Source organism: Lissotriton helveticus, chromosome 12 (assembly GCF_964261635.1).
Source record: "Lissotriton helveticus chromosome 12, aLisHel1.1, whole genome shotgun sequence".
NCBI classification, from domain to species: Eukaryota; Metazoa; Chordata; class Amphibia; order Caudata; family Salamandridae; genus Lissotriton; species Lissotriton helveticus.
In genome coordinates, this window is record NC_136073.1 from 146,726,862 (window position 1) to 146,741,046 (window position 14,185).

The 14,185-nt window shown below is 47.0% G+C and overlaps 1 protein-coding gene across 1 annotated transcript in view; it reads right to left on the reverse strand.

Annotated features, from left to right (window-relative positions):
• The window catches only part of LOC144797976 (polyunsaturated fatty acid lipoxygenase ALOX15B-like), a 193,081-nt gene that overhangs the window by 79,127 nt on the left and 99,769 nt on the right, over positions 1–14,185 (reverse strand). Inside the window, exon 6 of the mRNA XM_078668780.1 lies at positions 5,821–5,993. Coding sequence (XP_078524906.1) covers positions 5,821–5,993 — 173 coding nt within the window. The remainder of the gene's footprint in view (positions 1–5,820; positions 5,994–14,185) is intronic.

Genomic DNA, 14,185 nt, shown 5'->3' on the forward strand with positions numbered 1-14,185 from the left:
TGGCCTTATTACGGGCTGCATGCAGTTGAGGTAGAACATCTCCCTTCGGTGTCATTAAACTACTTGCGATTGGTGTTACAGGCAGGCCAATCATGTCCGCCCTGGATACGGTATCTGGTGACAGTACAGCCATGTTTACTTCCGGGAGTAGGCTATCCAATATGAGAATCGGCTCATTGGCTATTATACCAGTAACAGTGTCAAGAGGTCCAATCACGGGAGTTAGAGGTAATGAAACAGACCCATTCTTTATACTTTCCACGGAACGGCGGCGATCTGCCCGCCGCTCCGCCAGGACAATCTCCCTAGCAATATCAGGTGATGGTTTAGGAAAGTAATTATCCAAAGTCCCATTAAGCAACAGACCCTGTTTATCCAGCATGGGTTGCTCAATGTTTTTTTTTTTAAAACCTTTATTGTGCACAAAAAGAGAGAACAAATACGGGCCTACAACCAGCAGGCCGGCCACGAAACATTAAGCACAGGTGCGAGCAGCGTGGTTGCACAGCGGCATCAGGCAAGATAGCAGCAATCAGTAGCAGTTACACTAAATGGAGTCATGTCGCCAAGGAGAAGGAGTATTGAAGGTTAAATTTTAAAGTTTTAAAGAAATATAAATCAGTGAAGAATAAGATCAAGAAGAACTGAGTCCGGACATTAGCTTCACAACATGAGCAGGTAGCATCAATTAGAACAACATTAGTAAGAACATCTCGTCAATATGGCAGTACCATACAAAACAATAAGAGCTGCAGTCCACATATACGTACTACCCTCAGCGTCACCTACTCCCTACTGACCCCTAATGCAGGCCCAGAACAGAAAACAGAACAAGAAAGCGCAGAAATTAGAAAAATAAGGCCCATAGAAACTAAAAAGGAAAAATAAATCTACCCCCCCACCCTGCAACAATCCGGAGGCTACGGCCTACCCCCCCCCCGGCAAAGCGCCTGTCGCCCAATAAAGAAACCCGAAATACAGAGGAAGACTAGAAAAGAGAGAAGAAAAGATAAGAAAAGAAAGTTATCACACTTGAAGCATCGGGAGGAAGAAAAGAACAAGCTAGTCTACACTCCCGAAAAAAAAAAAAGGAAACGGGGGAGGAGGAGCCCTAATACTAACAAAAATCCCGGTCCCCCAGCTATGTATAGCCCCTTGCACCGAGTGAAGCAATAATATCGAAAAGTACACCACCAAATGAAGAATTGAATCAGATGCACCCGGTACCCCGAGCCAGTACTTGAATGATCACCCCGTCCATATGGGCAATAGCAGGATACACCCAGTTCTACCCCACGTGCGAAATCGCCAGGATGAGCAACAGTAGCGGAGGAGATGTGGGGGCCACGACCACTACAATCGCCAGAGAGGCGGCACAGTTCAAAACATAACAGCTAGTCCATCAAGAGTGAAGCCCCGGAGACCTCCAGCTCTAATCAGGTCGCAAGCGACCACTACAACATGACGCCCAGCAAAAGCCCTCCCCAATCAGGACAAAGGGACAAGATGGCCGCCGTAATAAGAGTGCAGACAAAGGAGAGCAAGATGGACGCCACCCTAAACAAATAACACCCATGTCACAATAAGCTTCCAGGACCAGCAAACAGGAACCAAAGAAAACGTGGCGGAGCCGATAGCCAGCAATTAATCAGGGTAGCCAGTGTATAATGCCGACTGTGCCATCGACAAAGGTCGCAACACCCGAAGGGTGCCTTGATTGGAGAGCAAAACAAACACTAGCTATAATAGAGACAAACGGGGGAAAACAATCTACATCATAAATATAAGCCATGCAGCCAGTATGTACCCCATTCCAACCCCAGTCCCCAATCGGCAAGACAGTGACACAACCAGGAACCCGCCCAACCCTGTCCCGATCTCAGGAGCCCCCCCGATCCCAGCCCTCGATCAACTAGCAGCGGTCGATGAAACTGGACATAAAAACAATCCCAAACCCGGCCCAACCAGCCAATAAGCAAATACTAAGGAAATCAGCCCAGCCCCGACCCAAACGTGGATAATCCCCCGGACATGCTCCCCGAAAGAAGCTCGCCCACTGCAGAACAAAAAAAGCAACATAGCAGAGAAAAACGAAAGTGCAGTGAGACCACAAAATGGCCGTCGAAAGTCCCCAGGAATTCCGTCGACTGTAGCATGGAGATCCGCATGGGGGGGTCAGTGCATGTAAAACGCGACCAGTATATCAACCAGCGCGCCAGTCCGGGTCTCAGCCAGCCAGTTAGTCAGAACCAGTGAGAGAAACAGCGTCAACCTTGTCCTGAACGTCGAAACCCCAGCAGGCTTGGCCACCGCTGCGAGCGCACTTCAGGCAGAACAAAGGAGGAAAAAGGCCGCCCTCGGCATGGAAGAAACGGAAAAAGAAGAAGGGAGTGTCCCCAGTCGGCAGCCAGAGAAGCGTCCAAGGTGGCGGGCTCCACTTTGTCCGCAGGATGGCTCACAATCCGATTGTGAAGAAAAGACGATGGCAGCATTTTCGTAGGCAAAGTCTCAGTAGTCAGAGTGGAGGGATACTTCGTAGCTGCAATCTCGTCAGTAGGGAAACACTCGATACTGTAGCCAAGGACATGGCCGTTCTCCGTGTGCACATATTGCAACACTGTATCCATCTCGGGAGCAGTGAGAGGCAGCAAAGGATCAGCCAGCCGTGATTGCCCCATGTCATGGGCAGCGCTGTCGATCTTCCGTGCCAGCTCTCGAGCAGTCCTTCGCCATGTCGCCCGTAGATCTGCAAGCGCCACCAGGATATCTCTATAAGTCAGGACATTCCGCGGTACTGGCCGGTTAGCTCCGCTCAATGACGCCCCCAGTGGAGCCCCAAGCCCCAGGGCAGGCAGGGTAGTAAGTACTGGAGACAGGGGATCAGCCACTCCGTCGTTCCGATAGGCAGGCGCCATTACCACCCCTTCAGGCAGCCTACAATGGAGGTAGGGGGGGGCCGACTATGGTAGCTAATGAAGCAGGGGTTAGAGCCACCAAATGTAGCGCGGGTCACAGTCCGGGGGCTGCGCGAGTGAAAGCCCCCTCGCTGGCTGTTGGTGCAAGCGTTCCACGGCGGAGAAAGCGTTTTAAGATGGAGTCCGCTCCGACGGCCCGTCTCGGAACAAAGAAAAGCGTCGTCTGCATAGTCCCAGGCCCACAATTAGACACTCCGCCGTGAAATGGGGTCTCATCCCAGTAGAGAAAGCAAATCCGCTCGTCTCAGCAATCGGTCGCGCTCCGCTCAGGATCGGCCCCGCTACAGCCCCGCCACAGCTCGTTCCACCTCCCGAGTCCGGCAGTGTCAGGCGGGGAACATCGGAGCAGACCCCAGGGGCAGCGTCGGAGGTCGGCTAACTCCACGAATCCTCCATCAAATCAGCCGAGAGGGACCTCAGGAGAACGCAGTCATCTCCAGCGCATTCGTGGCTCCGTGTAAACTAAATTCGATCGAGGATAATTATCAGGATTTTAAATGAAAGACAGACGGGTCGCGGAGCCGGGGACTCACACGTCTGTCCCGTCCGCCATCTTGGCTCCTCCCCTGGGTTGCTCAATGTTAATGGTGGCCATCTGTAGGTAATAGGGAGAAGTTAGCAAAGTAATTGGCGGTGGTGTGACAAGTATTTCAGAAACAGTCAGTACCTGCAAACGAATGGATATGCCCAGTCCGGTCTCCTCGGTTCTCGGAGGGTCTCAGAGGGTCCGCCCTTAGTCCGGGCTTCGTCCCGGGATCCGTCCCGCACACGCGTTATGCTTCCTGGTCTTATACCGGGCATAAATTAGGGGGCGGAGACACGGGAAGAGGCGGCAGGTGTGCTGGATGACTCACGCACAGCCTGGTGGGCCTCGCAGTCCCGTCCTCCTGAACAGCAGCAGGTCTCTCTCCCACACGGCTTCAGATACCGGGGCTCCAAACAGCTGACACAGACACAGCGTCCAAGACTCCAATGCGAGCGGCTCCCGCGGAGCGGGGGCCGCGAGGAGTTTTCAAAGGGCTCAGAGCAGGGGGGCGGAGACGCGGGAAGAGGCGGCAGGTGTGCTGGATGACTCACGCACAGCCTGGTGGGCCTCGCAGTCCCGTCCTCCTGAACAGCAGCAGGTCTCTCTGCCACACGGCTTCAGATACCGGGGCTCCAAACAGCTGACACAGACACAGCGTCCAAGACTCCAATGCGAGCGGCTCCCGCGGAGCGGGGGCCGCGAGGAGTTTTCAAAGGGCTCAGAGCAGGGGGGCGGAGACGCGGGAAGAGGCGGCAGGTGTGCTGGATGACTCACGCACAGCCTGGTGGGCCTCGCAGTCCCGTCCTCCTGAACAGCAGCAGGTCTCTCTCCCACACGGCTTCAGATACCGGGGCTCCAAACAGCTGACACAGACACAGCGTCCAAGACTCCAATGCGAGCGGCACCCCCTTTTTCACCTATGCAACCAGGGTTTGGGACATCATCCCTACATTTATCAGGACTGACCCAATGCTCTTGCAATTCAGGAAGGCGATAAAGACGCACATCTTTAAAGAATACTACAACACGATTCATTAAAGTTTTCCTTTTAATCATGTACAGTGCTCTGCTGATTTTAGGCTTGGCACTATAGAAATACCACTTCCATCCATAAGGCCTGGAGTGTGCATGGGGAAGTGGAGCCTGTCCTCTCATCCTTTTTGACAGCTGAATAAAAGCAAGCCACAGGACTAAAAGGCCGTATAACTCTAGGGCAGACCATCATCAGAAACTTGCTATCTGTCACTAAAGAGCATCAATAGGTACCGCTGAGACATGTCAAGTAATATATGCTGTAGCTGCCTCCTCATAGACCTGTCATCATGCAACCTAGTAGCGTCTAATTGTTCTGAAATAGACTCCAGTGTCAGGAACAAAAACCTAGCATCCATTACTTGCTGTCGGACTAGGAGAAATTTAAAAACTAGCCAACAAGTTCAATGGACATAGGAATGAGGTACGTATATAGTTCCTTGCATTTAGTCATTCAAAACATTTATATATTAAAATACTGAATTAATGTCATTCATATTGAATACAATTTTAAGCAATGTTTTATATTTCAAAGACGGAAGCCAAAATGGTGAATGCTTGGAATATATAATTCCCAAGCCGAGGAACCATCCACATTGCAAATGAAAACATGCATTACCTAGAATGTGGTGGCCATCTTTAAACTCTAGTAAAATATGGTAACAGAAGGGTGTGCTGGCCATAAGACCCACTCCATGACAACTGAATGCTGGAGCCTATATCTGGAGAGGAAGCTCTTTGTGGCACACCTGTTTGGTTTGTCTGGCACCCAGATTTTGCACTGCTCTGCTTACAGTTCTGTGATTGAACATTGTGCCTGGTACTAGCTAAATGATATTTCAATAATTTCTGCATCTGCTGTGGTTGTCTGTGTGTGTATAACTATACTGCTGTTGCCTGGGCTGGTTGAGCTATGTGTGTGAAAGAAGCGTCCACTGCTGCTGTTGCATGTGCTATACTTGCACAGTTCACTGCATTGAGACATTTTTTTTATTTGTTTTCATTCAATGTACCTGCAAGATGTGAGGTACTATGTAATGGGTCACAATGCAAACACTCCATACATTACATTAAACAACCAAAAACACAAGGAGAGATACAGTCATCTGGGCAGAGATCAACCCTGCTTTATGTGCAGGTTTAAGAGATAGTAACAATAGCTCTTGCAGACAGTTACACTACCAAACCACACTTCACAACAAAAGAACTGGCGGAGCCTCCAGCTGAATTCATTTTAAACACACACCAGTTTTCAGGTCTTTGGAAATCAAGAACAAATGTACATACTTGTAACTCCACTGTAAGGTTGGTCTTTGGCCCCAGGATGTATGCCACCATGCTGTCCGTCACTGGAAAGTTGTCCGGGATTCTGTTGCACTTCTTTATAATCATTGGATCAACGCCATTGAGGAACTGGTACCCAAAGAAAGCATCTTCTTTCCAGTGTTGGGACACATACTCTAAATGACAGAGTACAGTAATGTGAATAAAATTACACTGTCAGGAAAATATTTACCATTTGTGAGTGCTGTTATCATTAAGAGGGTAGGTTATTCTCACTTATTCTTCCAGAATCTGCTGCCCTACTTTGAGCTTTTTACTTTCCAGTGGGTGTTTTTTTCTTTTGTTTGAATTGGAAGGAAGAGTCTATTACCTTGGACAATGGAAACGAATATATATACAATATTTTTGTAGTAATTACATGGTACAATTAGCAGAGCTAAATTCAATTATTCTTAACTCGGGGAGCACAGAGCATGAACTGGTGCTAACAGACTTAGATGCCTGGAATTTTGATAAAATAAAGTCGTTTCAGGTAACTCAAAGAGAAGGAAGTGATCATGATCCTCTAAAATTAGAATTAATTGGAGGTGAAAGGAGTTTGCGAGATATGGTAATTCCTGTACAAATGAACTACCCAAAGCGCCTTACCACTAGAATGATAGATGAATACATGGTGAAATCGGCTAACTTACAATAGAACCTAACACTGGAAAATGCCTGTGCAATGAATATTCAATCAGCCAAGTGGTTCACTGTTTTAGTGTTGATTTAAAAGGAAAAGAAATCAGGGATAAGAAGAACTGGAGCAACCGGGGAAAAAGAAAGGATTGGTTCAGTGAGGAGTGTAGAAAATTAAAGGCGCTCATAAGGAAAAGTGAAAGAAGCCTTAAAGAAAGTTATGATATTGAAAGTTATAATAACCTTTTAAAGATAGGGAAAGTGTATAAAACGCTTATTAGAAATCAGAAATGTATTTTTTAAAGAGAAAAATTGGGGAAACTTGCTGGAAGAAATGCAAACAAAAAATGCAAGAAAGTTTTGGAAGTTAGTATGGGAAGGTTCAGGTACAACACAGGGATCAATGAATTGTGTGGTGGAAGAAGCTGCATGGGATGAGTATTTGGAGGAAATATATGGTAAGATGGCATAGTCAGTGAAAATAAGTTGAATTCCATGGAAAGGGGTGGATGATGACATCAGATCCCATTTCACACTATGTAATATGATGCATTATAGCGGATTTAACCTTGACTCGAGCAGTTGGACCAGATCACCTCCCCGTCGTCGTAATAAAGACTTGGCCGGAGTGGTGGGCAGAATTTATATTACGAATGTTCTCAGTCATATTAGACACAGGTCAGATCCCTGTTAGCTGGAGAGGTGTTATAATCAGACCCATCCATAAGAGAGGAGACATAAAGGCCCCAAAAAATTATAGGTTGATTAACCTTTCAATTTAGTATGTGCAAAAATTATTTTTAGAATATTTAGGGAAAGGGTTGACTCAAGACTAATTGTACCCTAAGAGCGAGGGGTGTTTAAGGAGTATCACTCCATAACTGATCATTGTTTTGCCCTCTGATCCATTGCACAGAAATCAGTTGAGCAGCGAGGCAGTTTGTTCTGCTGTTTTGTAGATTTCCGTGCTGCATTCGATCTGGGGGACCGGAACTGCTTATGGGAAACCTTGATAAAATGTAATATCCAAAAGAAAATATTGGTCTTAATCCAGGCGTTACATAAGCATAATTGGGAAAAGATAATTATGGATACTGAGGGGATGCTGACACGGAAAATAGCAATTATTAATCGATTATGACAGGGATGTGTTTTGGCCCCACTACTCTTTTCCATATTTGTAGCCGATCTACCGTCTGCCTTGGCGGTGGCTAGAGCTGCTAGTCCCAGAACGAATTGCAAACATATATCATGCCTTCTGTATGCAGATGATCTTGTAATGAAGATCAGACAGAGATGGGGCTGAAAAGAAAGCTGGACACATCAGGGGAATACTGTTGCCTTAAAAAGCTAACTGTAATATGGATAAAACCAAGGTATTGTGCTTCACTAATAAAGTAATAAAGTTTAGTTGGTATTTGGGCCTCATACAATTGGAAATAGTTAATGACTGTCTAGGGGTTTGGTTTGAGAGGCCCCTGAATTAGCATATGGAGGCCCTGAAGGCAAGGGCCTTTGCCTCGGTGAGTGGCTTGCAGGAATTAATCGGTAATATGGTGAGATGTCACATAGACCTGTTTTAAAAGCTTTTTTGGCCATCATATTCGCAAAAACAACATGGAAATGAATTGCAATGTATCAGTGGCAAAAGTGAGTGGGATGATAAGGACAGGAAATGTATAAAGACATTAATGTCCCTAACAGGTTCATCCATGATTCAGGGTGTAAGCATGACATTGTGGAATATACTGGCCCAAGTGGCACTAATGAGATTCTGGCAACGTTTGTGCTCAGGTGAAGAACAGGAAGTCTCCCAATGGTCTACAAATGAGATTCAGCAAAGTGAACTGAAATGGGCCATTGGTGTCAGAAAAAACTTGGAGACTGTATGTAGGAATATGAAGGTGAGTTTATGCGCAATTAATTTGCAAGTAGTGGCCTCAAAGTGTGAGCTGAGGGCATTAGGTAAGGATCTGTCTCTGGAATATGATTGCAGTATTTGAGGGGGACAAATCAGTGGAATTTATGTTAAATTCCTGGCAGAATGAAGCCTGGTTTCTATATCTGGATACATTACCGAATCGTGGGCTTAGATGTGAATTGCTAAGAATAAAGATTGGAGTTAACCCCTGTTATACAAATGACAGGACAAACATGGAAATGATTCAAATGGGAGGGAATGGTAAATGCGAGTTGAGGACAAAATGCTATATTTTGCACATCTTAGTGGATTGCTTAACAGTGTTGCCCTTGCGGAAAGTGATTTTATGTCAATTATTTTTTTAATTTGGGATTAGGAATTGAGCACAAACTGTAGAACATCTTACTGACATGCGTTATATAGATATTGCAACTGCTATTGGAAAGTTTATGACTGCAGTTATAAAGGCCCTGCATGGGTTAGCAAGATTAGTTTTGTTTTCAGGTAATTTATAACAAGGAGCTATAATGGAGTAATCAAGTGGTGTAAGTATAACTGGGTATTTTTAAGATGTTCTGGCTTTATCTGGATTTTAGCAGATGAATTTTAAATTGTGTTAAATTTTTTATGTAAATATGAACATGTATATTACAATGTGATTATATGTGTAACTGTGTAGTTTAGAGACTGTTTATCTAAGTGAACATTTCTTAGATTGATTGACTTAGAACCTTCCTACCACAATGTTCAGCTAACAGCACATGCTGGGAAAATACATGTGGGACGCATACGCTGGGTAAGCATGTAATGGCTATGCATGAGGACGTCAACAAAAGGACTAAAGGGGAAGGGATGTGGCAAGAGCTATCAGAATAAGAATAGCTGCCCAGGGAGGTGAAGTAAAACCATCTGGAGACCGCAGATAATGTGCCCTCCGGGCTCCAGGATGTACAGCATCAGCACAAGGGGTGGAAGTGGAGAACAAATGCACCCCACCCCATCAGCAGGTAGCCCAAGCTTGATGCAGGAAAATCCGAGCTCTGTATTGGCCTGGTGTCTTTTAATTACCAGGAGGAGGGTGTGATGACCCCCCCCCCCAACCCCCCCTGGAAGCCTAAACGACTGACAATGGTCTGGGTGGGAGCTGTGACATCTCACAAAGAAGGAAGGCTTTGCCCTGAACCAGGAAATACAGACTTGTAGGTCAAGGCAGATACTTGAAGTGGTATGTGCACACTACCATGCTATAATTACATTATTACATTGGAGCTTTGAAGTAATGGCAGATATTTTATATTCTATCTCTTGTCAGGTGGGGGCATGCCATGAGAGCTTATCAAACTAGCGGCATCCTCTTAACCCCTTCGATGCTGATGACGGAGCAGTTCCGTCATCAGCATCGGTTGGGCTGTGCTGATGACGGAGCCGCTCCATCATCATCACAGCCCTCGGGGGGGGGGAGCGCTGGCGCTCCTCCCCTGTGGCACCGATCTGTTTGCCAGTAGTGGGGGTGGCAGCGGAAGACTTTCCGCTGCCCCCCCCGCACCCTCCCCCCACACTTCCTGGTGACGTCAGCGTGCTGTCGCGCGCGCCGACGCCATCAGGAAGTGCTAGACGCGCTGGAAGCAGGTAGGTGTGTTTCCTGCTCTCCGGTCGGGCGGGGGGGGGGGGGGTTCTCGGTGCCTTGAGGCATCAGGGGGGAGGAAACACTGTTTCCTCTCCCCTGATGTCCCAATGCAGGGCATTCCTGGTTCAGGATCGCGCACAGCATCGCGATCCTGCACCAGGAATGCCCCACTAGACACCAGGGATGTTTTTTTTTAGAAAAGGAAGCGACCCCCTGGGCAAGGGTCACTTCCAGGGGCCTCATTATTAGAATTAGACTTTTCTGCCCCCCTGGGGGCAGATCGCCCGATTTTGCGCGTGATCTGGACCCAGGGGGGGGCAGAAATGCCCACTGGACACCAGGGATTATGTTTTGTAATGAATGGAAGCGACCCCTTGGGTAAGGGTCGCTTCCTGGGGCATATAATATTTGTTTAGACTTTTCTGCCCCCCCTGGGGGCAGATCGCCCGTTTTTTAGGGGAATCTGGACCCAGGGGGGGCAGAAAAGCCCACTAGACACCAGGGATTGTGTTTATATTAGTAAAGGAAGTGACCCCTTGGGCAAGGGTCGCTTCCTGGGGCATAAAAAATCAGTATAGACTTTTCTGCCCCCCTGGGGGCAGATCGCCCGTGTTAGCGCGTGATCTGGACCCAGGGGGGGGGCAGAAAAGCCCACTGGACACCAGGGATCATTTTTTGCGTTGATAGGAAGCGACCCCTTGGGTATGGGTCGCTTCCTGGGGCATATTTTAGTTTAGACTTTTCTGCCCCCCCTGGGGGCAGATTGCCCGTTTTGTAGGCGAATCTGGACCCAGGGGGGGGGGCAGAAAAGCCCACTAGACACCAGGGATTGTGTTTATATTAGCAAAGGAAGCGACCCCTTCGGCAAGGGTCGCTTCCAGGGGCATAAAAATTTAGTATAGACTTTTCTGCCACCCCTGGGGGCAGATCGGCTGTTTTTGTACCGTTTCTGGACCCAGGGGGGGATAGAAAAGCCCACTAGACTCCAGAGATTGTTTTTTTTATAGGGAGCCACCCCTTGGCCAAGGGTTGCTTCCTTGGGCCCATATGTCTTTATTTGGCCTCTCTGCCCTCCGTAGGGTTGCTTCCAGGGGGCCCACGTTTATAATGATTTATATTCTGCCCCCCCATGGGGACAGACACCCCATTTGCGACATACCCTGTTACCTAGCCTGTTGTAATGTGTGTTGTTTTTGTTTCTTCTAATGTGTAATGTTTTATTTTCTCTTTAGGTTGTTGCAGTGTGCGGTTCCGTTACTGGTGGTTCTGTTGTTCTGCTGTTTCTGTAGTTGCATGTGTCTGGTAAAAGACCTTTTTTTGTTCAATTGTAATGCAATTGTTTATTTTGCAAAGTGTGTAGTAATACGAGTATGTTTGGTTTCTGTTTTTTTGTGATTGTAAAACATGTTTTGCATTTGTTTTTGATGTGTACTTCTGTAGATGTTCGTTTTTTTTCTTCTTTTTAGTGGGATATCGTTGCCTATTTGCTGTGTCTTTGCAGAGTAGGTGCTGGTGAGTGTAGTTGTGTCTTGTAAGTGAATTGTATATTTTTTCTAAATATAGATATTTGTGATAAAGGCTTACATTTTTTATCTTACTTTGCATAGTGTTGGGGTTGTTGAGTTGTTTGTGCAGGCTCCTTTATTTGTAAGGATAATGGCTAGCCGCAGGATTACTGCGCAGCAAGTTGTTGGAATGCTTTTTGATTCTTCCTCTGACCATGGTCCAGAGACTGATTCAGGTAGTGAGTTTTCTCTACACATGGCTTCATCTGATGTGCTGATGAAGCTACTTTTGGTGTGGATGATGTGCCTGTGGTTGCGGAGGACATTGCTGTGCCTGTGGTTGCGGAAGACATTGCTATGCCAATAGTGCGGCAAGAGACATCTGGGCTGCAGCCTGGGGCTGCTAGACTTCCAGTTGGTGAAGTGAGACAAGAGGCAGCTGGGTGGCAGCCTGCGGCTGCAAGACTTGACGTTAAAAGTTCTGACCTCTGGGTTGCACCAGGCATGGTGCAGCCAGCATTGCCTGAATTTACTGGTGTTCCAGGGTGTAGGGTGAACACTGAAAACTTTTTGCTTATTGATTTTTTCAAGTTGTTTATGGATGATGTGTTTTTGGCAGAGATTGTAGAGCAGACTAATTTGTATGCTGACATTTTTTTGAGGGTGAACAGTGCCAGCCTTAAGCCCCACGCTAGAGCTACCCGGTGGACTCCCACAAATTTGGAGGAAATGAAAAAGTTTTGGGGTTTAACTTTTTTGATGGGCTTGCTTAGGAAACCATCAATGTCTTCATATTGGTCTACTAGTCCCTTGATGGCAACAGCTATATTTCCGGCAGTCATGAGTCGTGATAGGTATTTGCTTCTGCTTCGGATGATGCATTTTGTTGACAATAGTTCTGCTTTGGCACGAGATCACCCTGATTGTGACCGTCTTTTCAAGATTCGGCCTGTCATTGATCATTTTGTTGATCGATTTCCTGAGATCTTTTATCCTGGGAAAGAAATTGCAGTGGATGAGTCTTTGCTGTTGTTCAAGGGCCGCTTGCTTTTTCGGCAATACATTCCTAGTAAGAGGGCACGCTATGGAATTAAGCTTTATATGCTGTGTGACAGTGAGACTGGATATGTCTCTAATTTCAGGGTGTACACTGGGAAGGAATCTAGGATTAACTCCCCTGGTTGTCCGTCGACTTTTGGAGTGACGGAGAAAATTGTGTGGGAACTTGGTCGTGGATTTTTTAACAAAGGGCATCATTTGTATGTCGATAACTTCTACACTGGTGTGCGGTTGTTCAGGGAATTGGCCAAAGTGGACACTGTTGCTTGTGGCACAATCCGCTCACACCGTAAAGGTTTCCCAAAAGAACTTGTTTGTCGAAAGCTTGCTCGGGGACAGTGCAGTGCATTGCGTTGTGAGGAGCTTCTAGCTGTGAAGTTTTCAGACAGGAGAGATGTCTACATGTTGACTACAATACATGATAAAAGCACTGAACCGGTGACTGCTTGGGGTCAGGTTGCAGAAGTGCGCACACCTGTGTGCATAATGCACTACAATAAGTACATGGGTGGTGTTGACAGAGTAGATCAGAGGTTGGAACCGTATGCTGCTCTTCGTAAGGCTTATATTTGTTACAAGAAGTTGGCTATCCATCTTTTCCACTTGGCAACCTTTAATGCTTTTGTTGTGTTCCAGAAATATTGTCCCCAGTCAAAGATGACTTTTGTAAAGTTTCAGGAGTCTGTAATAGGCAGCCTTGTTTTAGTGGAACAGGCAAGCATTCCTAGAGTTGGAGTGGTGGAGGATGTTGCCAGATTGAAAGATCGCCACTTTCCTGATACAATTCCTCCTACAACCTCAAAAGACTTTCCCAGTCGGAGATGTAGAGTCTGTTGGCGAAGAGGTTTGCGGAAGGAGGTTCGTATGTACTGCCCCGACTGCCCTTCAAACCCCGGGCAGTGTGTACCTGCTTGTTTTAGATTGTACCACACGCAAAATAATTTTTGTGAGTATCAATGAGTGGTAAAGTGAACTGGTTGGTCTTTATTCTTTAAAACTTATTGTTCAGTTTCAAAGTTTGCATTTGTGTAGTCTTTTTAGATTTAGTTGTTGAGTTAGTAGATTTGTATCAATTTGCAATTTGTTTTTGTTTTTCTTTTATTTAAAAAAAAACTAAAGTATGATGTTGGTTTGCGTGTAGTGTCCATTGTCTGACAGTGTGTATGGTTTGGCGCTTGGCTGCCGGTGTCTGTGGACTGGTGTTTGTCTGGCGTGTCTGTGGACTGGTGCTTGGCTAGCGGTGTGCGTGGTCTGGTGTTTGGTTGGCAGTGTGCGTGCTCTTGCGTTTGCCTGGTGTTGTGTTTGGATTTGTCCTTGGCCGGTGGTGTGCGTAGAGTGGCGCTTGGCTGGTGGTGTGTGTGGAGTGGCGCTTGGCTGGGGGTGTGCGTGGAGTGATACTTGGCTGTCTGTGCACGGAGTGGTGCTTGGCTGGCGGTGTGTGTGGAGTGGTGCTTGGCTGGATGGTGTGCGTGGAGTGGTACTTGGCTGTCTGTGCACGGAGTGGTGCTTGGCTGGCGGTGTGTGTGGAGTGGCGCTTGGCTGGTGGTGTGTGTGGAGTGGCGCTTGGCTGGATGGTGT